This window comes from Canis lupus, chromosome X, assembly GCF_011100685.1.
Source record: "Canis lupus familiaris isolate Mischka breed German Shepherd chromosome X, alternate assembly UU_Cfam_GSD_1.0, whole genome shotgun sequence".
NCBI lineage: Eukaryota > Metazoa > Chordata > Mammalia > Carnivora > Canidae > Canis > Canis lupus.
Window position 1 is genome coordinate 120,242,732 of NC_049260.1, and position 24,183 is coordinate 120,266,914.

At 44.3% G+C, this 24,183-nt stretch overlaps 1 protein-coding gene across 12 annotated transcripts in view; it reads left to right on the plus strand.

The window, feature by feature from the left end:
• MTMR1 (myotubularin related protein 1) overlaps positions 1-24,183 on the plus strand; it is a 64,027-nt gene that overhangs the window by 810 nt on the left and 39,034 nt on the right. The window contains exons 1-5 of one of the 12 annotated variants that reach the window (XM_038588548.1): positions 5,117-5,222; positions 16,842-16,865; positions 17,460-17,486; positions 19,223-19,273; positions 23,018-23,093. In XM_038588548.1, coding sequence (XP_038444476.1) covers positions 23,048-23,093 — 46 coding nt within the window. In that variant the 5' untranslated portion in view covers positions 5,117-5,222; positions 16,842-16,865; positions 17,460-17,486; positions 19,223-19,273; positions 23,018-23,047. Of the gene's footprint in view, positions 1-480; positions 592-5,116; positions 5,223-6,053; positions 6,077-16,841; positions 16,866-17,459; positions 17,487-19,222; positions 19,277-23,017; positions 23,094-24,183 lie in introns of those variants that run through there. The other 11 variants (XM_038588554.1, XM_038588553.1, XM_038588552.1 and 8 more) reach the window with 11 other exon arrangements.

Genomic DNA, 24,183 nt, shown 5'->3' on the forward strand with positions numbered 1-24,183 from the left:
AGTCTTTCACACTTTGAAGGAAGCCGGTTCATTGTTTTCCTGAACACAGAAGCCTACTACTGCTTCCTAGGCAGAGCCGCTCTATGTCAGAAGTAGAGACCGACCGGGTCCAACTGGGAGGGCCACCCTAAGGCTCCAAGGATGAGCAGTGGATTGATTTTCCCGTGGCCCGGAATATCCAGTTTTCCCACATCTTGGCCACTTCGTTGACAGGAGAGGTCACTTAGGCAACAGTGTCGTAAGGCAGCTTGGTCAGTTTCAGATGCTCATTCTTGCCGGTGTTAGTCATAGCAGAGAGCTGAACTTTTGGGAGTTTCCCAAAGTGTAGCAACAACAAGAAACACTCCCTTTGTTCCTACCTCACTGTAATTACAGAGTATTCCACATTAATCCCCCAAGCAATCAGGGTCACTGAGAACTATAGTACTTGGAGCAGTCAGGATGCCCTCATTTGCAGAATTTCCCCAGTGTTTGAGGGCTTGGAGAGTCACAGAATAGTACAAGGTGGCTTTTGCTCTCAGGCTTACCTTCTCAGGAAGAATACAAACAAACCAGCAATTTAAATCGAATCTGCTGACTGCTAGGGTGAAGGTAAACAAGTACTCTGGACGGGGTATGTGTGGGAGTCATCTGAAAAGCTTTTTAAGAACTCCAGGTGACCAGGCCCAGTTCCTGAGCCTTCTGATTCAGGAGGTTTGGGGTGAGGGCCAGAATGTAGCATTTTTCAAAAAGCCTCAGCAGACTCCTTTTCGATTCATTGCACTGTGGGCACACAGAGGTGGGGTGCTTGATTTATTTTCAGTGGAAGGGGGTTGAGGATTATGGGCGGTTAAGGGAAGGAGACCTGCTGAGGAAGCTGACATTTGAGTTGAAGGGCCAGGAATGAGAAGTTAGCCAGGGGACAGGGCGGGGAGGACTTTCTGGCCACGGCAGTGGAATGTGCAGTCACGCAGGCGATGCTAGATGTGGGAACTGGTAGGACACAAAATGTGTGGGAAGGCAGAGGCCAGATCTTGAAGGGGCTTGAGTGCTTTCCTAGGGACTTGTGCCTTTATCTTCTGTGCCGTGCTTCTCAGGGCATGGTTGTGTGTGACCTGCATGGGAATCCCCTCCGGCGCAAGGTCCACATGCAGGTTCTTGGGTCCCACCCTAAGTCTGGTCTGTCCAACTCAGGGCCATGGCCTGGAGTTCTGCACTTTCAACGATCACCCACAGCTGCAAGTAAGTTGGGCCAGGGAGTCTCTTTTGCCCAGGATGGTGCCGGTTTACTAGCTGGGCAGGCACGGTTATTAATAGCGCCCTCCTTCAATAGTGTCTTGGTTTGGATGGGAGATGATATGGTCACCCTAGCTTTGGGGACCACAAAAGGATTTCCATCAGGTGAACTTGATGGGATGGGTTTGATGTTTGAGAACATTTGTTCTGCAGGGGTGTGGTGAATGGACTGGAGGCGAGGAGTCTTATTGAATAGGTTATGGAAAAGCAAATCACTCGTTCATTTGTATAGGACTGCCGCCTCTGTGTCAGGCACCGTGTGGGGCCTGTAGATTTGGCGGGGAACGAACACACACAGATCACTGCCCTTGGGGAGAGTATGTTTGGTTTGTTTTGGATGGACAAAAACCAAGTAAACTGCATCCTCTGTTAGACAGTGACAGGTGCTAGGGGAGAAATTAAGTTGGGAGGGGAATACGAGGTGTTGGGGGCCTGCAGTTTGGGGGGTGAATTGGAGTTTTACGGAGGATGGTCAGGGAAAGTCTGACTGAGAAAGGTGACATTTGAGTACTGCCCCTAAAGAAGGGAGGGGTCCAGTCATACAGATATTGAGGGCGACAGCATTCCGGCAGAGGCCTGTGCACCCTGGATAGGGGTGGACCAAGTGTGCAAGGATCAGCAAGGAGACCAGTGTGACTAGAGGGGAGGGAGCTAGGAGAGAGGTCACAGGGGCAGATTGAGTCATGGGGAGCTACTGGGGCTTTTGGAGCAGAGGACTGCCATACCCTGGTGTAGATTTCAGTAAACCTGTCGTTGCTGTGTGGACAACAGACGGAAAAGGGGAAGGGATTGAAGCAGAGAGACTAGCGGGTAAGAGACTATTGCAGTCATCCAAGTAAGAGAGGATGCTGACCTAGATAGCTGGAGGAGAGGAGGGAGAAGTGGTCAGATTATAGATGTAATTTGAAAAAAACCTGCAGGGTTGAGCCAATATGGTTTGCTGAAGAACATTGCTTGTTGGGTGGGAGAGAAGAATCAAGATGCCAAGATTTGGGGCTTGTGGGAAAATGGTGTTGCCAAGATGGAAAAGCCTCTGAATGGAGCACAGTTAGGAAATTAGCAGGCTCTCAGCTCCAGACATACCAGTTCTGACATGCCAGCTGTATATCCCAGAGCACAGGTCAAAGACGCAGTTGGTTCCTATAGGCCTGGAGTTCAGGGGTGTTGTGTGGGCTGGAGACCTAAATTTGGGAGTAATCTGCCTAGAGATGGGGCCTAAATTCAGGAGGTGGGAGGGGAATACAGAAGAATGATGGGAGTCTGGAAAAGAGGATTGTGATAGGGACTGACTGGGCAGGGTGCATTTTCGGGATACTAGCCAATAAGAGCGATGTGGCCTAGAGAGCATTCAGATGTGAGAGTGAGGTGAAGGGGGGCAGGCTGCAAGGTCGACCCTGGCTTTTGGGCACAGGAGTACCTGGGTAACTGCCTGTGCTCTCCCCTGACCTAGGAAACACAGGGGTGGGGGAGTGCATTGCAGGCTGAGCCCCCGGTGCTGGCTTCAACAGGTCGAGTTGGCAGGGCCTCAGGACCGACTAGTACAGATGTCTCCTTGGATCATGGGCATCCAGATCAGGAGACTCCAGGTCGGAGAAACAAAGCTGGCCTCCTCCAGGCTGCAGGCGGTTCTTAATACCAGGAGTGTGGTGGGAGATTGCACAGGGGGAACCTGGCCGACCTTCTTGGATCTGTCATCGTGACAGGCTCTGATTCATATTCTTCTTTGAAGAGTGACTCCTAGAGTGGAACCTGGCTCTATGGGCGAAGTTCAGCCCTGCCCCACGGAGTGGGGAGCCCTCCCCTCCCTCCTGAATACTGTACTTAATGATGACAAAGCTGCGGTCCTGCAAGAGGATGTGGCTTGCTCAAGGTCGCAGAGCTAGCTGGTAACAGAAACAGGACTCGGATCCAAGCCTCCTGTCTACCAGCCCACTATACCATGCTGTTTGTGACTGTGTTGGCCAGGACACTTCTGGTTGCAAGTGACAAAAAACACAACTCATTCTAGCTTAAGCCAAAAAGGAAATGTCTTGGCGCACATCACTGCTGCAGACGAGGAAAGAAGGCCAGGGGCACACTTGGAGCCTGAGCACACAGCATTGTTGGGGCTCCTCATCTCTTGTTTTTTCTTGTCCCATTCTTTATCTCTGTGGGTTTTTCAAGGTAGTGGGGATGGGGAGGGGCCTCCAGCGGTGCTGGGAGTGGATCTACCCAGCTTGTGATCTAAGAGGAAAGCGTGGGGCTGGCCTGGTCTGGGTCACTCTCCTATAAGTGGGCTCAGGAGGAGCAAGGTATAACCTCCCCCTCCTCCCCAGCTACCCCACAGAATCCTCTGAGGTGGGGAAGGACAGTTGCCCACAGGAGAAAAGTGTCCTTATCAGAAGAAGGAGGGAGGGATGCTGGGCAGATGGTAACAACAGGTCACCCACAGTGGGTGACCAGGCAGGTTCCTACTGTTAGATTTGCTATCTGGGGTGGGTGCTGGTAGGGAAGAAGGCAGTGTGACAAGAAAAGTATGATCTAACCGGCAGTAAAGGTGACTTAGCCTTTAAAAAAGAAACTAAAATCCCTTCCCTTTCCCTCCTTTTTTCTAAGTTAGAAATTGTAGCAAATAGGATTTTGACATATGTTGGGAATGTTATGACACATGGTAGGAATGTCTGCCCATTGAGTGCATGTTTTTACTTATATTTTCAGCCCCGCAGCTAACCACTGGGCTGTCTTGATCAGAGACAGAAATTGAATCCCTAGTAGAGAGCATCGAGTATCTTCATTTAACTGTTCAGGCTATTTCACACACTGCCTGGGGATCCTACTCTTTCACTCTTTCCAATGGATGAGTGCGGATTTAATTAGTGATGAGATTTTTATAGGTCTGGAACTTTCTTTACAGCGAAACCTACCTGCAGGATAAACTTTCATGGACATGTCTTGCCCTTCGCTTAATACCTTCGGTGCTTTGGTGAGGAGCCTGGCCCCTTGGGGGCAAGTTTTCATTCCCTCACTGCCTGTGCGTGGAAACATGGTGACACTTGAGAGCACCGTGCAAGTGTCAAGAACGATGCCATTTTCCTCGCATGACTGTGTGCTCGCCCAAGGCAGTGGCTGGCCTCTGGGGTGCTGGCCTCTGTTCTGCCTTCCAGCTCAGTGAGTCGCTCACTCTTGGTTGAGCCGTGTCCCGGAAGGACAGCCTTCGTGGAGCTGGGGGCAGGCCCGCCGCCACCTTCTGATTGGGCGCAACACCTCTGCTGCCTCAGTTTTCTCATCGCAGAAACCTGCTGGCTATTCCCCGTTCTGCCTTCTTATCACGCTGTGGTTGTGAGGCTCTGCTATCATAACAGACCGGAAGAGCCTTTGCAAGTTGTCAGTGCACTTACAGAAATGTAAGGTAGCTTTATTACTACATGCAGGACATCATGTATCTAGCCTGGTCTTTTTAAAATCACATAATCAACTGTTCTGTTAAAAGTCTCTGTGAAAAACATGCCGTGAGATAAATAGTTCACTTTAGAATTCATATTCCATACACATTAAGAATATTCACTCCATATAGTTGTAATATAGTAAAATTCCATGAGATGATAGAGAATAATGTGCTTAACTGTCTAATATCTAGACTCTTAAACGCAAAAAATTGGTTGATTTAAAATCAGCCTGGAACCTAACTTTACTTCCTGGTTGTCAAGATTTCGTTTCTTATATGAGATGTAAGGGTAACCAAGTAGTCTAATAAAAATTTGTTTTCTAAAAAAAAAATGTACATATATCCCTAGTCAGTGCTCATTTTTTTTTCACTGAGAGCTGACGTCTTAAAATATTTTAATCACACTATTTCTTTTAGTCCTACAGGATCACATGTTGAATGGTGTAAACAGCTTATAGCTGCTACAATTTCTAGTCAGATTTCAGGTTCAGTGACATCAGAAAATGTATCCAGAGACTACAAGGTAAGCAGCATTGAGTCCTTAATTGATTTTCAATGTATCAAGAAGCTTTGCATTTTTTAAAGGATTTATTTTATTAATTTGTTTATTTATTTGAGAGAGAGCATGTGTGCAGGGCAAGGAGGGGGAGTAGGCAGGGCAGGGAGGGGGAGTAGGAGGAGTGGGGGAGTAGGAGAAGAATGTCAAGGAGGGGACTACTGAGCTCAGAGCCCAGTGTGGTGCTTGATCCCACGACCCCAAGATCACAACTTGAGCTGAAATCAAGAGTTGATCTTTTAACCGACTGAGCCACCCAGATGCCCCAAGAAGCTTTGCGTTTTTAAGTGAGACTTTAGCCCCTTGATGCTCAGTGGACGTTTGCTTGGAAACAAGGGTGAAAGGTTTTCTGTTAGATCTGAATGTTAGAGGAGAATTTTTACCGGGATCTAGTGTGTGTACTCATGATTTTTGTAATTGGGAGGAAAAGCTATCTTTAGATTATATCTTTTTTTAAAAAAAATCCTGCTCCATTTTAGTATTTTATTATATCACATATTGTGTTTTTGCATTTTATTATAATAAATGCCTATATTTTCTTTGATCATATCCTGAACTTCAGAAAATGTCTGATAGTATTTCCCAGCTTCACAATTTGTGTCTGTACTTAGGTACTACCTGTGGGTATTCAGCATTAACATGTGATGCTGCAGTGCAAAAACTTGCAGAACTCCTGAATGTTGTATGGGCAGCCTCATTTTTTGGTCCTTAATTTTTATTCTCTGTTTATTCTAAAGTTGAGAATGGTAAGCTCCTTGTCAGCAGAGACTGGGGCTCTTTTACTGCCCACTGCTTCCCAGCACGCTCCTGGAGTATAACAGGTGCTCCATAAATACTTGTTGAGTCAACTAACAATTAAAAAACTTCTGTGCTCCATCTTTGTTAAGCCTAAGACTAACTTTGTTTTAATGTCAACAGACCATTAAACCATGCTTATGTTGCAGCAGTAGCATGTGCTTGAATTGAGGTTTCAGTTTATTATAGCTACTTACCTGTGCCTGTTAGTAAGAGAGAATCGATTTTCACAAGTACAGGTGAACTACATTTAGTATCCCAGACTACCCTCAGTCAACAGCCTCTCAAAATCACAAGTCCTTGCCAGGCGCCAAGTCTTATAAACAGTTCAAGAATGACAGGAAAGATCCTAATTAATTCTTAATCCATGCTCCTTGCTTAAGGGCTCTGGCCTCCGTTCTCCTCCTCTGTTTCTCATAATGTACCAAGTGCAGAAACTGACTCGAGAGGCCATGGAATTGACATTTGGCTGTCATGCTGTACTTCATCCGAGCCTTTGATGCTGTTGATTAGGCCTAGCAGAGGAAAGCAGGGCTGCGGATTAGTAGAAATTGGATCAACTGCTCAGCCAGAAGAGTGACAGTACATCACTCTCGATAGGTTTCCCTGCTACCTGGTTTTCACGTTTGTCCATGTAGGAGCAGCTGGGGTTCCGGGTGTTCCAAACCCAGCTGGGCACATATGCCGGCTGCAGGTGGGAGGAACATTTGCTGCATCGCTGATGCCGGAGCGGCTGGTCGCTGAGCAGCTGCCACCCCACCAGGCCCAGTTGCCCTGTCGCCCCCTTCTTAGCTGAGAAACTGCCCCACTGGGTGGAGAGGCTCATGAACCCGTATTAGCGGAGGCCTCGGAATGGTTTTCTTTCTGGACAATTAGGAGTTAACTGTAATGTTTTCTTTATGCTTGATTACTTGTTAGTGTTGTGAGGGTTCTATAAAAGACTGTTGACCGTGTGCAAAGCTTTCTAACCTCTACATTAATAGATTACAGTGAATCTGTACATTAATATGAAGCAACGAAGTTTTTTTGATTTTAGTCTATTTACAAATTTTGTGTAGCAGAATTAGCTCATGTTGGAATGGTTTAACAGATGGCATTTGGAAAAAAATAAGGCAGTTCTAGATTTTATAAATTGAATTTTAGGTACCTACATCAGATCATAGCTAAAGCTTTAGATGAATGATTGTGAGAGAACACGTTTTATAATTATCTTTGTTATATTTGCCCTGTAGCCAAGTATGCAAAGTCAGCATTAAATATATAGTTCAGGAGTTGTTTTCTTTAAGAAGAGAGTTTTTTAAATAACAAAAGGGTAAAATGTTTTTAAACCATAAGGATAATTTTAAATGCTACTTATAAAGTCGTTCTTAAAATCAGAGTACCCCCCCAAAAAAAAATCAGAGTACCCAAGATGGGCCTCCTATACCTCTGTCATGGGAGCCACTGCATGGGGTTTTTCCTGAAGGTCCAGACACAATTCCTTGAGGATCTAATGTGTAGTCATAAATCAATAATAGTTCAGATTATCTACTGTGCAAATATCCTCTTTGAAATTCACACACAACGTGGGGGTTCATTTATTATAGGTTAAGTTCCATATCAGTAATTAAATGGGAGCGAGTGTTTATAATGGAGCTGAGCATGTGCATCTTGATTCGAAATGCTGATTGTCTTTCACAACGTAGGCTGCTGAGGGTACTACATCCCCCTCATCACCCCTTGAGCATGTGTATGACTCCACAGTTTTCTAATACTTTCTTGTTGGTTTTGTAATACTTTTTTTTTTTTTTTTTTTTTTTTTTTTTAATTTTTATTTATTTATGATAGTCACAGAGAGAGAGAGAGGCAGAGACACAGGCAGAGGGAGAAGCAGGCTCCATGCACCGGGAGCCTGATGTGGGATTCGATCCCGGGTCTCCAGGATCGCGCCCTGGGCCAAAGGCAGGCGCCAAACCGCTGCGCCACCCAGGGATCCCGGTTTTGTAATACTTTTTGACATATAATCTGCTTCAGTCTTAAAACAACCAAATGAGGTAGCTTTTATTATAATCATCATTTAACAGAGGAAGAAACCAAGGCTCGGAGATGTCAAATGACTTGCTTGGTATCCCATAGCTAGACTTGGGATTTTTCAGCAGGACAACTGGAAAGCTAGAGTATATTTAAAATTTTGTCCCCCTGCTCTTGCCTACCCTTCTTCACAATGTGGCCCTTGGGTTTTCCCACATCAGCACTCACCATTCTGTAAAAATGCAGCTCCCTTCCATGGTCTCTATCCCACCCATGAGTCAGAATCTCTGCAGGTATGGAACCCAGGGCCTCTTATATTTCTTATGTATAGTAAAATCTGAAATGCTAGGCTTCTTAGGTTTATAGCTTGTTTCTGGTACATTCCTACATATCTGAATAATTAGCAACTCAGGTTAGGTTTTAGAGAACAGTTGTTTTATTATTTATTCATGTCATAAATTGACAATAGTCTCAGGGTCAGATCACCCAGACTATGGTAAGAATATCACTTTTATCAGGTGAGGTGAGTTTAGATGGTATGTTTGTGGACCTGTGTTCACAGTTATGTAGTCATTTTAAATATGTATTAGAAAAGCTAGCACACACAAAAAAGAAAAGCTAGCACATTCAACTTGTGATTTAATGGATGTTGTTGCGTAGAGCTAGGCAAAGTATGAAAACGGGGTCAATTTAAAATCAATGTAAAGATAAATACTAATATTAGCATAGGCAGTATAGAGAGAGACCAAACCGAGCTTGTAGAGGTGGTGTATGAAATGACAGAAATTTGGGAAATATTGTCCCAGCCGTAAGACTAAATAGCTATTATGTTGAATTGTGGATCAACTAAATTAATAAATGTATGCTTTAATACCAAGTCACCCTGAAGATTCGCCTGATGGTTAAGACTACTAGAAATGTAATAAAATGTTTTGTTTTGTTTGACCCCCTCCCCGCACCCCACTACCAACTCAGCTCATTTGCTTTTCACTTTTACTGAGCTAACAAAAAATAAAAGTCTTTTTCTCGAATCTGTCAGAGATTTTAAGAACAGGATCTGAATGTGATGTTCCATAGATTGGATGCAATAACATGGTAACAAATTGTAACGAAGCTTCCTAGGCACGGTTAGTAGAAGTGACCTCATCATCACCATCACTACCCCTGTTCCTCTCCTTTTTTTTTTCCTTCCCTCCTCCATGCACACACAATAGCGAGATGTCTTCTTTAAACGTTCTGAAGAAAAGAGAAACAATGGAGAGGGGCCTATACTAAGTGTAATTATTTAACAAGTTAGTATGGTGAGTAAATTCAGGATCCTAGACAAAAATTTCCAGGAGGGCTTTGGTGGGAAGTAAGATGCAGTGCACGGGCAAGGCTTCATGACGCCTGAGCTAGGTTTTGGGGAATATTTCTTACACTGAGTACTAGTCTATGAATAGAGAAGCTCGAGCATGATCTTTCAGAATCTATGGCTGTAACCCATTGTTTAAGCTTGGCCTTGTGATTGATTTATTAAATCAGAGTTTTCAGATGTCTACAAGCTAGGCAGACACGGGAGGGGGCAATGGAGAAGAGCATGTCCCCTTAAAAACAATTTTAAGAACACCCTGCTACTACTGCCTGTTTGAGCGTTAGGCCTCCAGTTGGTAACCAGTGCAATAGAAAAGTGTTATCCTGTCTTCCACGGTTACTTGTGGGGAAAAACTATTTCTTAAAAATACCAAGATTTCGTCAGAGAAAGACAAATACCATATGATTTCACTCATATGTGGAGTTTAAGAAACAAAACAGATGAATGTGGGGGAAAAAAGAGAGAGACAAACCATGAAACAGACTCTTCACTCTGGAGAACACACTGTGGGTTACTGAGGGAGGTGGGTGGGGGGATGGGGGAATGGGGGATGGGGATGAAGGAGGACACTTGTGGTGGGCACCAGGTCCAGGTGTTGTATGGAAATGATGAATCACTCAATTCTATCCCTGAAACTAATATTACACTGTATGTTAACTCACTGGAATTTTAAAACCTGAAAAAAATTATCAAGATTTCAGCTTCTGCTTCTGGAAAAATGGAGCCAATGCATGTTTTCCTATTCGTCATGCTAAGTACACCCAAAACCCTGGACATCAGCTATAAAATAAACGTAGAGTGTGCCGAAAAGTGGAAGGCGGCAGAGTGATCAGGGACCTTAGGACCCAAGGAATGACATAGCAGTGAGCTCCTGCATTTTGTTTCTGCCACGTATGTCCCAGACTTGTTGCTGAAGAAGCCAGCAACCCAGAAATGCCAACGGGCATCAACAACAAAAGCCTATTCTCTCAAGCCAAAGGACCGGGAAAGGGACAGCCTAGCAAAAAGAAAACTTAGGCACTAATCACTGTTCTCCAGCCAAACACCACAGAAAAAGGAGTGCCCCCCCCGGCCCCCGCCCAGCAGGGCCCAGTCGGGAGCCTAGATTTCCCACCCTTGCCAGGCTGTAATGAGGCACAACAACCCTGGGCAGTGATGGTATCAGAGGAAGCCTAGTGGAGAGTCAGACTTTCACCACTGCCCATTGGTGGGGAGGCTGTGCCTCCTACTGTGGTGTCAGTGGAGGCCATGTGAGGGGCAGGAATGAGGTATCCATGCCGCTGGCAGCCAGGGAGATATGAGTGGCAGCCTGGGAGGGGGGGGTGCTGGGACTCTCGCCCCCACCCAGAAGTAACCAGGAGTCCCCCATCCTCTGGTGTCCGTGGAGGCTGAGTGGCTGTAATGAGGTGGTGCCCCTGCTTCTGCTGCAGCAGTGTCAGAGAAAGCCCGCTAAAACAGAAGGTTTAAATAAGATCCATACTCTCATAACTAATACTCAGAAAGTTCAGATTGCTATTGGAAATCACTCGTCATAGCACGCACCAGAAAGATTGCAGAGTATGAAAAAAATCAATCGGTGACAGAACTGAGATGGCAGATGTTCGAGTTTTGTGAAAATGAGTTTTTTTGTTTTTTTTTTTTAAAGATTTTATTTTTCATGAGAGACGCAGAGGGAGAAACAGACTTCATTCAGGGAGCCCGATGAGGGACTTGATCCCAGGACCCTGGGATCACTCCCTGAGCCGATGGCAGACGCTCAACCACTGAGTGGCAGCCTGAGCCACTCAGGCGTCCCGAAAATGAGTTTACAGAAGCCATCATAAAATTGCTTCAGTAAACAATTCCAAATATGCTTGAGACAATGAAAACATAGAAAGTAGGAGAAAAGAAATAGAAAAGTTTCATCAAGGAAATGGAAGATAAAGAAGAACCAAATGGAAATTTTATTTTTTTTTAATTTTTATTTATTTATGATAGTCACAGAGAGAGAGAGAGAGAGGCAGAGACATAGTCAGAGGGAGAAGCAGGCTCCATGCACCGGGAGCCCGATGTGGGATTCGATCCCAGGTCTCCAGGATCGCGCCCTGGGCCAATGGCAGGCGCCAAACCGCTGCGCCACCCAGGGATCCCCCAAATGGAAATTTTAAAACTGAAAAATATAATAACTGAAAATTAAAAAAAAATCCTCAATGAATGGGTTTGATAGTACAGTAGAGAGGACAGGGAAAAGAATTGGATGCGTCTTAAGGGAATTGAGCCAAAAACGCCCTTCAGCAAAGGTCATGTACTATATGATTCCACTTAGGTAACAGTCTTCAAATGACAAAATGTTCGTCACAAAGGGATTCCTGGTTGCCAGGGATCTAGGACGGGAGACGGCAGTGAGAGAAGCCAAAGTGGCTCTGGAAGGTGACAGTAGGAGTCCTGGTGTTGAGATTGTTCTGCGTCTTGATTGTGTCCGTGTCAGTTTCCTGCTTCTGGCATCCTTCTAGAGTTCTGTAATATGCTGCCACTGGGGAAGCTGAATGCCATGGTACATGGACTCTCCGCTATTTCCCACCACTGCCTGTGAGTCTACAATTATCTCCAAATTAAAACTTATTTTTTAAAAAGTCAAGATTTTTACAGACTGCTCAGTGAGTCTACACTGCACGTAAAACAAATCTCGATTAATACGTCTAAAGCTCATGATTTATCAGAAGTAGGATTTGAGTGAAACATCAAGTTACCTAGCAAAGATGTGAGAATTTCGTTAGAGGATAGCGACAGCAGATCTCAGTTTAACTAGTTCAGTTACAGATCTCCTCATCCCTTTTGTAAGTGGCACTTGGGGCCAGCACGCTTCATTGAGGGCGGAATTGAATGGCTGCTTTGTCACCTTTCTGGGGACGGGGGGCAGCTTCGGAGAGTGGAAGGTGACTGTTGCAGGCTAGAGTTTGACAGTGGAGGTCAGGCCCGGTTCAGGTGTGGCCAGTTTCCCAAAGACCAGGCTTATGTTTTGATGCCTAGTTACGATTTGGTTTTTTTTTTTTTATTATTTATGATAGTCACAGAGAGAGAAAGAGAGAGGCAGAGACACAGGCAGAGGGAGAAGCAGGCTCCATGCACCGGGAGCCCGATGTGGGATTCGATCCTGGGTCTCCAGGATCGCGCCCTGGGCCAAAGGCAGGCGACAAACCGCTGCGCCACCCAGGGGTCCCCCTAGTTACGATTTGTATTCGCCTGCCCTGGGCCTCTGCCTCTGGCCAGCCGGTGACCACCAAGCTGTGTAGAATCCAGTTGTTAAGATGCCCACAGCAAGAGGAATGATCTCCTGAGCCAACAGGTCACTCTTCCAAAGCAGGGTTAGAGACCTCTTCTTTTTCACTCATTTTGTAGTGATCTGATAGCCACAGCAAAATTATTTTAAATGTAGGCTTCACGCCCAAAAAGAAAACAATGGTGTTTTTACCTCAATATCACAGTCTTTTCTTGAAAAGAAGCCTCTTAGAGGCATAAGTTCAAAACAAGTCACTTAGAAAACGCTGATACTTATTTGATTTAATATTGTCTTATGTGGCTGATCAAACAGATCATAAACTTTGGGTTCGGAGCACTTTGCCTTGAGCCCCGGCCCTTTAATTGATGAGCTGCGCAACAAGTTATTATTTAACCTTCTCGGGCCTCAGTGTCCTCGTCTGCATAGTGGGTGTTACAGCAGAGGCTTAAGGTATTACATCGGGTGGCCTGTGAATGCTCATTTAGCTGACACTCTCAGCCTCCACAAATGTGTATGGTATATGTACCAAGCGGTCCTGGAGGAGCAGAGTCTAATTGCTGAACAGCCCTCTCTTTCCCCAGTCACGGTGTGGGCACCTGTTCTGTGCGAGGGGCTGGGCCGCACCGAGTTCCTCCTGGGGGAAAGCGACACCAGAACCTACAGCTGAGGTTGGACGGTGGTGAGGCTTGAAACAGATGCGTAAACGACACGGGGTGAGGCAAGTAAGGGCAGAGCAGGAGTTCTGGAAGCCGTGAGGGCCTTGGTCTGCCTCCTTCAGAGGGGAACAGGTTCAGGGGTCAGGGGGGTGTAATAGGGGTACAAACAGGGGCCCTGAAACAGCCAGCTGGGGTTTGGATTCCCACTCTGCTTTTGCTGGCTCTGTGACATTTGGGGAGTTACTGCAGCTCCTGCTGCCTCGGATCCCTCACCTGTCACATGGGGATAACAGTACCTCCTTCCTGGTGGCTGGGAGGGCTGGGAGAGTTGAGATGACATGTGTGAAGCATCTAGCACAGCACCTGCAACACAGCCGCGTGCCGGTATTTGTGCTGCCGCCACTGGCTGCATTTGGGAACTTCCTGACATCCTTCCATGCTGTTGGAGGCTTAGTGGTGTCAGCTCTTACCTTATAAAGAGTTAAGATAGGAGCCAGGCAGAGTGAGAATGCAACAATTGTTCAGAGCTGGCTTGGAGGGCCTGGCATAGGGGTGAGGCCACAGTGGGTCCCGAGGGGCAAAGAAGAGCACATCGACCCCCTTACCAAGAGCGCGTGGTCAGCGGGAGCCCTGACCTCTCTGGTGCACCCTAAAGGATGGCTTGAAGGGAACCTGAAAGCAGAAGGAGAGAGCTTTAACCCCCATGCACACTTTTATACAAATTGAAATCTTGGTGCTTGTGTGGGGAGAAGTTCACTGTTCTCTTCTGCTACTTCGCATGGTACATGTGGAACCCTCCTGATGCCTGATGTGTGGGTTTTCCCGCATCCCAGCCAGGTCTGCAACACCAGCTGGGTGTCCTCCAATTCAGTTCAGTTCAGTTCTGACACTGACTGGAGTTAGTACAGACCCCACAGGGGAAGGCCTCCGTCCCACGAGACTGTCCCTCACTTCGGACACCAAACGAAAGTAGTGGGCCCCGGGTTCCCCATGACTTCTGTCCAGCCTGGCTCTAAAATGGGGGTTCCCAGGACCCCCTCCTTGATTTTGCTCATTTCTAGAACAGCTCACAGAAATCAGGGAAGTGTTTACCACCTTTATTAAAGGACATGACAAAGGAGATAGATGAACAGCCAGATGAAGAGATACATACGGCAGGTGCTGGGAGGGTCCCAGGCGCAGGAGCTTCTGGCGCCATGGACTTGGGGCACACCACTCTCCCAGGACATGAATGTGTTCAGTGCAGAAGCTCTCTGCACCCCCATGCTATTGGGATTTTATGGAGACCTCATCACATGGGCATAATCCACTACCTCACTCTCCGGGCCCTCTCCCTTCTGCAGGGTGAGGGGTGTGGAGCCGAAAGTTCAAAGCTTCTAATAGTGGCTTGCTCTTTCTGGTGGGAAGCTCCCATCCTAAGCCACGTAGAGTTGTCTCATTACCAGATTACTTAACTGGGTCTTGGTTTTCTCATCAGAAAATGCAGCCAATGATTGTTTTTATCTCACAAGGTTGTTTTGAAAATAAAATGAATTAATACATACAAACTACTTAGGAGAATAGCTCTTAAAATCATTCCATGAATATTTTTTTATGATGCAAGGAAAACAGTAAAGGAACTAAAAATTAAATTTCCATCAGCAGAAATGGAAAGAGGGAGATAGGAGTTTGAGAAAGCTTATTTATCTTTTATTTTTTTAAGATTTATTTATTTATTTATTTATTTATTTATTTATTTATTTATTCATTCATTCATTCATGGAAGACAGAGAGAGAGAGAGAGAGAGAGAGAGAAAGAGAGAGATAGAGAGGCAGAGACACAGGCAGAGGGAGAAGCAGGCTCCGTGCAGGGAGCCCGATATGGAACTCGATCCCAGGACTCCAGGATCACGCCCTGGGCTGAAGGCAGCGCCAAACCACTGAGCCACCCAGGCTGCCCTTATTCATCTTTTAGAATGAGACATGGATAGATACTGTTTAAAGTTGACAAATCGAGAATTAGAGGTGTAATCATGTTTGGAGTTATGGAGGCAATCCTCAGAATCAAAAATTGGTCCAGTTAAGCATGGTTGTCACGAGGGAATGAACATGCTCAGAGAGGGGAGACCTTTTTTGAGTTTATTGCCATCTATGCCCCATTTTGCGTTGTTTACCCTCATGGGCATGTATTTTCTTGATTTTGTACTGACTTTCTTGAGGTGTACTTCACATACTTATAGTATACAATTTGATACACGTTTCAATAAGTACATACCTCTTAATCACCACGATTATGAGGATAAGCATCCATCACTCCCTTCTGCCAAAAATAAATAAATTTATTAAGAAGCCAGGTTTAGGTTCTTCAGTATAGTCTGTATTTAGGAATTTATGGGCTTTAGGTCTCTTTCAGCTACAGTATCACCACTTAACTCAAAAACCTTTTTTACTTCAGAGGGTATTTTAATGATGATACAGTGATGTTTTTTGACATCTGTGGCCTTGTATTCATATGATCTTATCTATCCTGAGTAAAACTTAAAAAGCCAATAATTAGAACCTCTGGTGAATTTTTTTCTTTTTTAATGATCTGTTTTCCACAGAACATGTAGTGCTTACATGGGAGGCTTTCACACTGTGGATTGGGGAACAGAGACATTCAAGTCTGCCTCACTTTCCAAAGGTCCATCCATTCCCTGGGGTGTTCTCTCCAGCCAGAGCTTCCTGAATGCATACACTGCGTGTTCGAGTAGAAGTCACCGGCAAGGGTGTAGGAATAACATGTCTCTGCTTAATAAAGCTTGGCTTCTCCCTTCCTCCCCTCCTTCCCCTGCCCTCCCAGCAGAGCCAGTTGCCTCTTCCCACCTGCAGCTGCCCCTTCCCTGTTGCCAGTAGGAGTTAAGGTGAGGGGCAGGTACCTTTCTCTCCATGGGTGGCCATGGCAGGGAGTTTAACTTTGGAGTTCTGAGTAAAAGTTGAAAATAAAATTTCTATAGAGACCAGCTTAAGATTTATGGTTAACTAGGTTTTATGATACTATTAGTGCTAATAGCTGAGCCCTTCCCTTGGTCAAATGTGGGGGCTTTTGTGGTTTTTGGGTTCCCTTTTTGTTTTTGTTTCTGTGGGCTGGTTTGGGAGCAGAACTGCTGTTTTGTATCATTGTTTCTATGGGGAGAATGCATTCAGTATTCCAAACAGACACACAAGTGAACTTTTCAAACACAGCCTGTTCACAATGGCTTATAATGGTACTTGACAGAAGGGGTTTGTGTTTAAAATAATGTAGTTTGTCTCAGCCTAAGGGCAATAACTTTCTCCAAATCAGAGACTTGCCGGAGAATTCCAGGACAAACGTGTTAAGATTGATTCAATAGCGAACAAAACTTGGAGGGCAAACATGTTAGGATCGATCTGGTTGGTTTAGTTAGAGGATTATTCTGTTCCATCGGGATGGGCTGGTGAGCTTAACAGCCTCTTTCACAGGTCAATAGTCATGTGTCCATGATGATGATATTCTGTATTTTAACTAACAGGTTTTCAGGAGGCCTGATATAAGGGTAAGGATGTGTGGCTTTCGGCACCTGGGCCTCCTACTTGTCGTGTGTCTTTGTGCTTGATCCAACACTTAGTCTATTTAGCGTTCTTTACCTTCTCACTGGGTTTATGAATCACTCGGATCAACTTGCTCTGCTGTGTCACAGCTTTAAGTGTTCACTAGAAACGCTTTATTTGTTACAGTGTTTTTATGTGCAGTAAAAGCTAGCGTGTGTGAGGGCAGGATGCTCAAGTTGTTGCCAGCGTGCAGTACTGATGTTTGTTGGGTTACATGAATTCTGACCAAATGGAGATTCATGGCAGGGGCTTACATGGCCAGGCCTGCAGAGCCCTCTTTTCACCTCGTTTACCATGTAACTCGTCCTAAAGAATTGAACAACACCAACAAAGTGGTGATCTGCCGTCCAGCTTATCTAAGTCAGATTTCAAGTCACCTCTCTGTTTGCATGCTGACTCTAAGAAGCAGAAGTGCTAGTCTTGAGTATCAATGTAACAGAATCAGTTCCGTTTAGTAGTTCTTAAAATACAGATGTGGCTGTTATAAGTAGTGGACTGTCGCTTATATTTTCCTCATGATTTTCCTTCCTTTATTTCAGAATATTCATAAAGCAAGACAAAGATTGGTAATGTGCATGTGTTTGAACCTGAATATCAGATGTTGAAAATTAACCTATTTTTATTCAATGAAAATATTGTGGATTTTGACAGAATAAGTTAATAACTTGAGTTTAAAATGGTTAATCTTAGTGAAGCCAATGCAGTAGTACAAAAATTAGCAGGTTAAGTCAAATTCTTGTTATCCCAGTTGGTTTATCTTTGTTTAATCTTGTTTTTACTATGTTTCCTTTAGCTCGTGGGAATCATTTTCTCTCACTGATTCACATTGTTAAATATTAGTGTTTGGCTTTTCATTTGCATGTTCTTCGAACCACTGTGTGGTTTTCTGTTGTTTAGTCGTTCACTTTTCTGTTTTTAAAATTTGTATCAAAGAATGATTCCATTTTCTTTGTATTCAAAAAAATGGAAATTTCAAAAACTCTTGCATTTTATTTATATTTTTAAAAGAGTATTTATTTGAAAGAGAGAGAGAGAGATCACGAGCAGGGGGGAAGGGCAGAGGGAGAAGCAGACTTCCCGCTGAACAGGGAGCCCAATGTGGGGCTCGATCCCAGGACCCCAGGATCATGACCTGAGCCTAGGGCAGACCCTGAACCGACTGAGCCACCAGGCACCTAAAAAAGAAACTGTTGCGTTTTAAAAATTACCCTGCTTTGAAGGGTAGCAGTACCAACTGGGTGCTAAATTCAATCTGATGACAGAGTGTAACAGTGTATTAAGGAGCTGTTTTACCATATTGACAGAAATGAAAGGTGATAAATAGTAAATTCTTTTAAAGCTTTTCTACTTCTTTGCTGATTGATTGCCTTTTAAAGAAATACAGTCATGGGAACCAAAGTTCCATGAAGAAAAAAATATATCTATGTTAAATTTCAATTATTTGCGGCCCCAGGGAGTTGATTCGACTTTCAAAAGGGGTTATAATCTTGTCTTCAGCATTTATATTCTTTGTACCACCTGCTGAATTGAAAGCCCAGTTTTGAAAGTTTCCAAAGCAAACTGATTCTATGAAGAGGTTAAACTAAGCCTAGTATATACCTTTAAAGGAATTGGAAAACAAGTAACCTTGTGACCTTTCAGCTGTTTCTTTGAAGCACATTGGTACTTTAATTAGAAATCTTTACTATGGTATTGATTCATAAAGCACAATATTTATTTAGCAATAATTTACAGATTGTACATGTCTGTCTCCAGCATGTAATCTGTGCCTGTGCATGTGTGTGGAAAGTTCATGAATACTAGCGGACTTGAGCCCTGAATAGTAGTTCTTTAGAGTATATGAGCACTTACCGCATTTGAAATACACGTGTCTGAACTGCCTTCGTATTTTGGCTTGGTTTTGCCCTTTCCTTGGTTCTGATGGTATGCTTTATGTAGTATGAGCGTGTTACGTGTCTGTTATTTTGTTTCGTTGCCATATGCTATCGTATTGCTTGGTTTTACCAAAGATGGTCCATTCTTTGAAATCCATGATGTCTGTTTGCTTTTCCTTTTTCTGCCCCGACACAAACACAGAATAGATACTCCATGTTAGGCTGAGGATGCTCTAGAGGGTCAGCACACCATTTCCTTAACTGCAAGGGGGAAAATGTTGGGATTTGCAAAGCCGTGAAAGGTGTGTCAACTTTTACATGCTTAGTGTCTCTTTAAAAAAGAACTTCTGTCCTTTCACCTGTCTGTTTGCACGTGTCTCTCTTTCTCCTCTTTGCCGTTTCTTGTCCGTGCACCTGGTGCTGTGCAGGAGACTCAGGAAGAGCACAATGGCTACCCTTCTGGAGCTGAAGCTGATCAGGTGGCAAGTTCTACGTGTCCATCTGTCTGTAGCTACAGATCGTGTTCTTAGAAGCCATTTCATACTAGATTTCTAGATGATGAGCAGATGCTTTCACCACTATAGTAGTGCCCTCCTGTCCGAGTTTGGTAGATTCCGTTATGACATTATTTGCCAAAATTGGTTTATCCAACATTTTGTCACCCAGAAATTTAGTTATCCGTGCTGCTTGGTTTTCCCAGACGGGGTCAGCTGCGAGGTAAGGAGTCTCAGTCACAGCAGGACTCCGAACTGCCTTTACAGAGGTTGTGATTATGCTAAGGGTGCTCCTTGAGGGTGTTGACTTTGCTTTATTCACATTTGCATGGTCCGTGCCCAACATAGTTCCCGGTACCTTGTGTGTATTTGTGGAATGAGTCTATATAGTTTGCGTTGATTAATCAGAAGGAAAAAAAAAAAAAACATCAAGTCTTCTGGAGTGCTTACTCTTTGCTCAGTACCTCAAGGCCCTCTGGAGTCTTTTAAAGCAGCAGAACTTTGTCCAAAGCCTATATAGAATCTCTGTATGTGAAAGCGCCAGAAGAGCAGCTCCAGGGAAACCTGGCCGGCCACCCCCATGCCCAGCTGTGCCTTTGTCTAGCCACCCTCCTTTGGTGACCCTGGAAGCACCTTGAAGAGCCCGATTTGAAAGCCAGTGCTTTTGGCATGCAGCCGTTACAGAAACTGTCTACCCAGCAGCTTCCATTCATGATGAGAAAAGTAGCAGAGAGGCCAGAGCCATCCAGTGGGCTGGGGTCCTCGGGGCCAAATTTGGGGAGTTGGTGGGCCTTCCGCTGGACTTGCAGGGTCACTGAAACAGGGTTTGAATGGGATCACCATAGGGAGTTCCTCAACTGGCCAACACGTGGAGCAGAGATACCAAGACGAACAGGTGTGTTCAGAAGATCAGTTTGCCCACAAGAATATTCCATTCTCTGATTATACTGTACATGGGTTGGATAAATCAAGGGTCAAATCATGTCTTGTGCAACTTAGTAGTTGCAGTCAAAGCTTAATATAGCACAAGTGTGAGTCCCATTTCCTAACACCAGCTTTATTAAGAGAATCTACTGTACTCACAAAATAACGAGCCTTTAAGAACTATTCTTCTCTTAAATTCCTATGCTAAAGCTAAATGTGTTTCCTATACAAAAGAAACCTTTTATGGGAAAATCAGAAGCAGTGGGATCATTTGTTTTGTTCTGATAGTTGCTTTTCCATCGCTTATAAAGCATGTCCTGGATTTAATTCTTATTAGTGAGAGGTTTGTCTCACTTGATCTCACCAGCACATTCATGCCTTATATAAATTCACAGGTATTTCAAGCCAAATTTAACGTGACCATCAGAAGAGAAGAGAGAGAGACATGTTTGATCTTCAGCCTCAATCTTGAGAACCCTGTTACATTCTCAAAATGGTCCCAGTCTCTGGTGTCTCCCTCTGCAACATTTTAGTCGCTGGTCCAGTGCTGAGGACTTGAAAGTGTTTGATGTGGCTCGCTATAAAGCTTAAAGTGAATCACATTCTCCCCCCTCTGCCCCTCCCCCTGATCCCCTTCCAGGTTCAGCGATTAGAACAGCTTGCATTAGTACATATATTTCAAAATAATCTATCCCAATTTATTTTTAAATATAAGTTAAGGAATTTAGGTCCATATATGATAATATATAGTGATTATAATAAGCTTTAACCATGTAATGGTTGAAGTAGCTTTAAACTTAGGTATTAAGTGAACTAACTTTCTGACTTTGTGTTATAAAATTAGTCACTGGTTCAGGCAAAAGAAAGAACTTCAAATTATGGCTTCTAAGAGTGGTGATATTAGTATTTCGAAAACTAGACATTTAGAAGCATAAATATCGGCTTATGCTTTCTTGATAAAATCAGCTGTATTAAAAATGAATCCAGTAACAATTCTCCACTTACCTTTAATGATTCTCTCTGTCCCTAAGAATTGTGACTGAAATGTCTTAAAAACCAATCTGGACCAAAAAAATCAAACTGAATAAAATTGTTCAGAAATAACCGTGAACCCTAATCTTTTTAATCACACATCTTGACAAAGACGATGGACATTCTTATAGAACAGACATACCCCAACCAACATTTAGCATGGAATTTGTTTTTTATATGTTGACCTTTTTCCTTTCTTTTTTTATAAAATGATAGAACTATGATGTATAAGTGTTTTTAAATTGACACTTAAGTCCCATTAACAAAACATAGTGAAATATGCTTAGAATTAGGCAAAGAATCAGTTTTGAATTTTCAGTTATTTAGAATTTTAAAAGATGACCATTTTAAATACTTTGCTTCACAAAATTATGCTGAAAACATAGTATTGTCTGACCTGTTTTCTGCTGAACACTAGTGGCCTCCTGGTGTTTAACTGTGTTTTGGAGAAAGCAGCCCCTGATCAAATAGGTATGGGAAATGCGGCATACTCTAGCGCCCTCTTGCTGATATGGCGTACATTAATATGCTAGCTAAAGACTTGTCGCACTAAAATGTGAAAAACAAAACAACAACAACAAAAAAACAAAAACAAAAAAAACAACCCACCCACTTAGCTTTTCTTTAACCCAGCATTACCCAAACTTGGAAAAAAAAAGACCTATTCACATCTCTTGGGAATCTAATGCCCTACGAAACACAGCTTGGGGATTGCTGGGGGTTTGAACGCCTTATTCTTATTCGTGACACATTATGTCCGAGATGCCAAGGAGAAAGTGACCAGTTTCCTTGGCAGCATCTCACAGGGTGGCAGTAACTTGGAATTGGAATAGGCCCCAAGTTCAGGCTCTGGTCCATAGCTTTGTAGTTCGAACACCATTTTCTCAGCTCTCCTGAGCTAACTGGCACCATCCAACCTAGCTCCCAAGAAACTGGCTAGTGGGCAGCAGGGCCAATCTGGACATTTGAAATGTGGGCGTGTGTCTCTACAGCCATTCAAGACGTCATTTTCCTAGTATCATTGTAGCCAGGAAACCTGATAAGTCATTAGTGGCGTTGGTGAGTGTGGAATCAGCACAGAGTGAATTGGTTTGAGAGAAACCCGGTGAACACACCCTGCTCCACAGTAGTGCTGGACGTACTCCTGTCTGCCAGACGGGAGCGTACTCTCCCATGGCCTGGATGGGATGTGCACTGACAAGCCCACTTGCTACCCGCCCCACCCATCCCTACGCTTTGTGCACACACACAAAGCGTGGGTAGCTGGACTGCAGTACGAAAGCCTAGGGCTTTCCTTAGAAATGTTATTGCTATGAGACCCCTCCCTGGTTGCTTCCACTAGACTTCAGGGTTTCCCACACCGGATAAAGCTTACAGACTGGGTGATTTCTACAGCTAGCCAAGCACCTACTTCTAACGTTTATTCCATTTGTGTTAGTTTCATGCTCAGAAGGTAACCTTTTTCTGACCTTATTTCCAAATTCTGGAGGCACCTTATAATAGCTGTCTGTGTAGTGATTACAGTATCTATCTGTCATGTCAAGCCATTTCTGTATTAATGCTTTCTAACTGTGAATTTAAATATGTGTAACAACTTGCTAGAATATGCAGCATGGTGTCCTGTGATGCTGAGCTTTGAAATTGTCTCGTTAAGGGGAGGGGGCATACAGTTTGCACGCTTCTGTAGCCATGTAGCAAGAGCACAGAACACTACAATTCCTCCCAGGTATACAGAAGGAAAGTGAGATTTACTCCTGTTTGGTTTTTTGCCAGGCGCTAAGAGATGGAAATAAGCTGGCACAGATGGAAGAAGCGCCACTTTTTCCAGGAGAATCAATCAAGGCCACTGGTAAGTTTAATGAGTACACTTAGCTTATAGAGAGCCATAAAATGAAATGGTACTTTACTTGCGAGCATGGGTGATGTATGTGCTGGAGATCAGCCAAACCAATTTAATTAGGGGACAAATGGACTAGGTCCATTCATTCTTCTTAATGTCTTCATGACCTTAAGAGAGAGAAGACCATATGGGATCACTGTAAGTTCCAGTTGAGTGTTCGGTGGCATCACCAACAGAAGAGAGGCCTGACTTGTCCTGATGAACCAAAGGCTTGACTAGACACTCAGGGTGATGTAATGCTTAGTTGGAATCCTTTACTTTAAGGGTATATTGACAGAAGATCCGTGGCATATTTTAATAACAGTTTTGAGAACTTGGCAAAAAGAATTTCAGTGGCTTATGAGATTCCAGAAAGTACAATTTGAGCACAAGAGAGAGGGCATGTGTTGCCACCCTGCGCGGTAAGGCCAATGGCAGGAGTACTGCTCCCCCATCCTCCCTCTGGACGGCCCTGCATGTCAGCAGGCAGTCCAATGTGCTATGGGCAGACAGGAGGGCAGTGGGGTGTGACCTTTTCATCTCACAATTGCTGGGGTTGGGTCGGACAGTCTAGTTTGCCATCTGAGTGTTGCCGTCTTCCCTCGTGGCTCCCTCTCAAAGATGTGTGCTTGCTTTAAGAGTGTAATCATCTTGTGTCAGGAATGTTTGAGGGGTGCTGGGGTGCTGTAGTTGATTAAGCATCTGACTCTTGGTTTCTGCTTGAGTCATGATCTCAGGGTTGTGAGATTGAGGCCCATGTTGGGCCCAATGAGGAATCTGCTTCTCCCTCTCCCTCCATCCCTGCCCCCCTCCGCCTCCTCAAATAAATAAATAAATCTTAAAAAAAGAAAAAAGGGAATGTTTGAGTGGCTGGGCTCTCCCAGGACCTCCAAACAATACTGCTGCTGAGTATTCTAGACTGTGGCTCTGGACCCCGCTTATCCCATTGGTAGTTTTGAAACTTGCTTTCTTTCTCTTTCTCTCTTCCACTCTCTCTTTCACTCTTTCACTCTTTCTCTCATTCTTTCTTTCTTTCTCTTTCACTCTTTCTCTTCCTCCC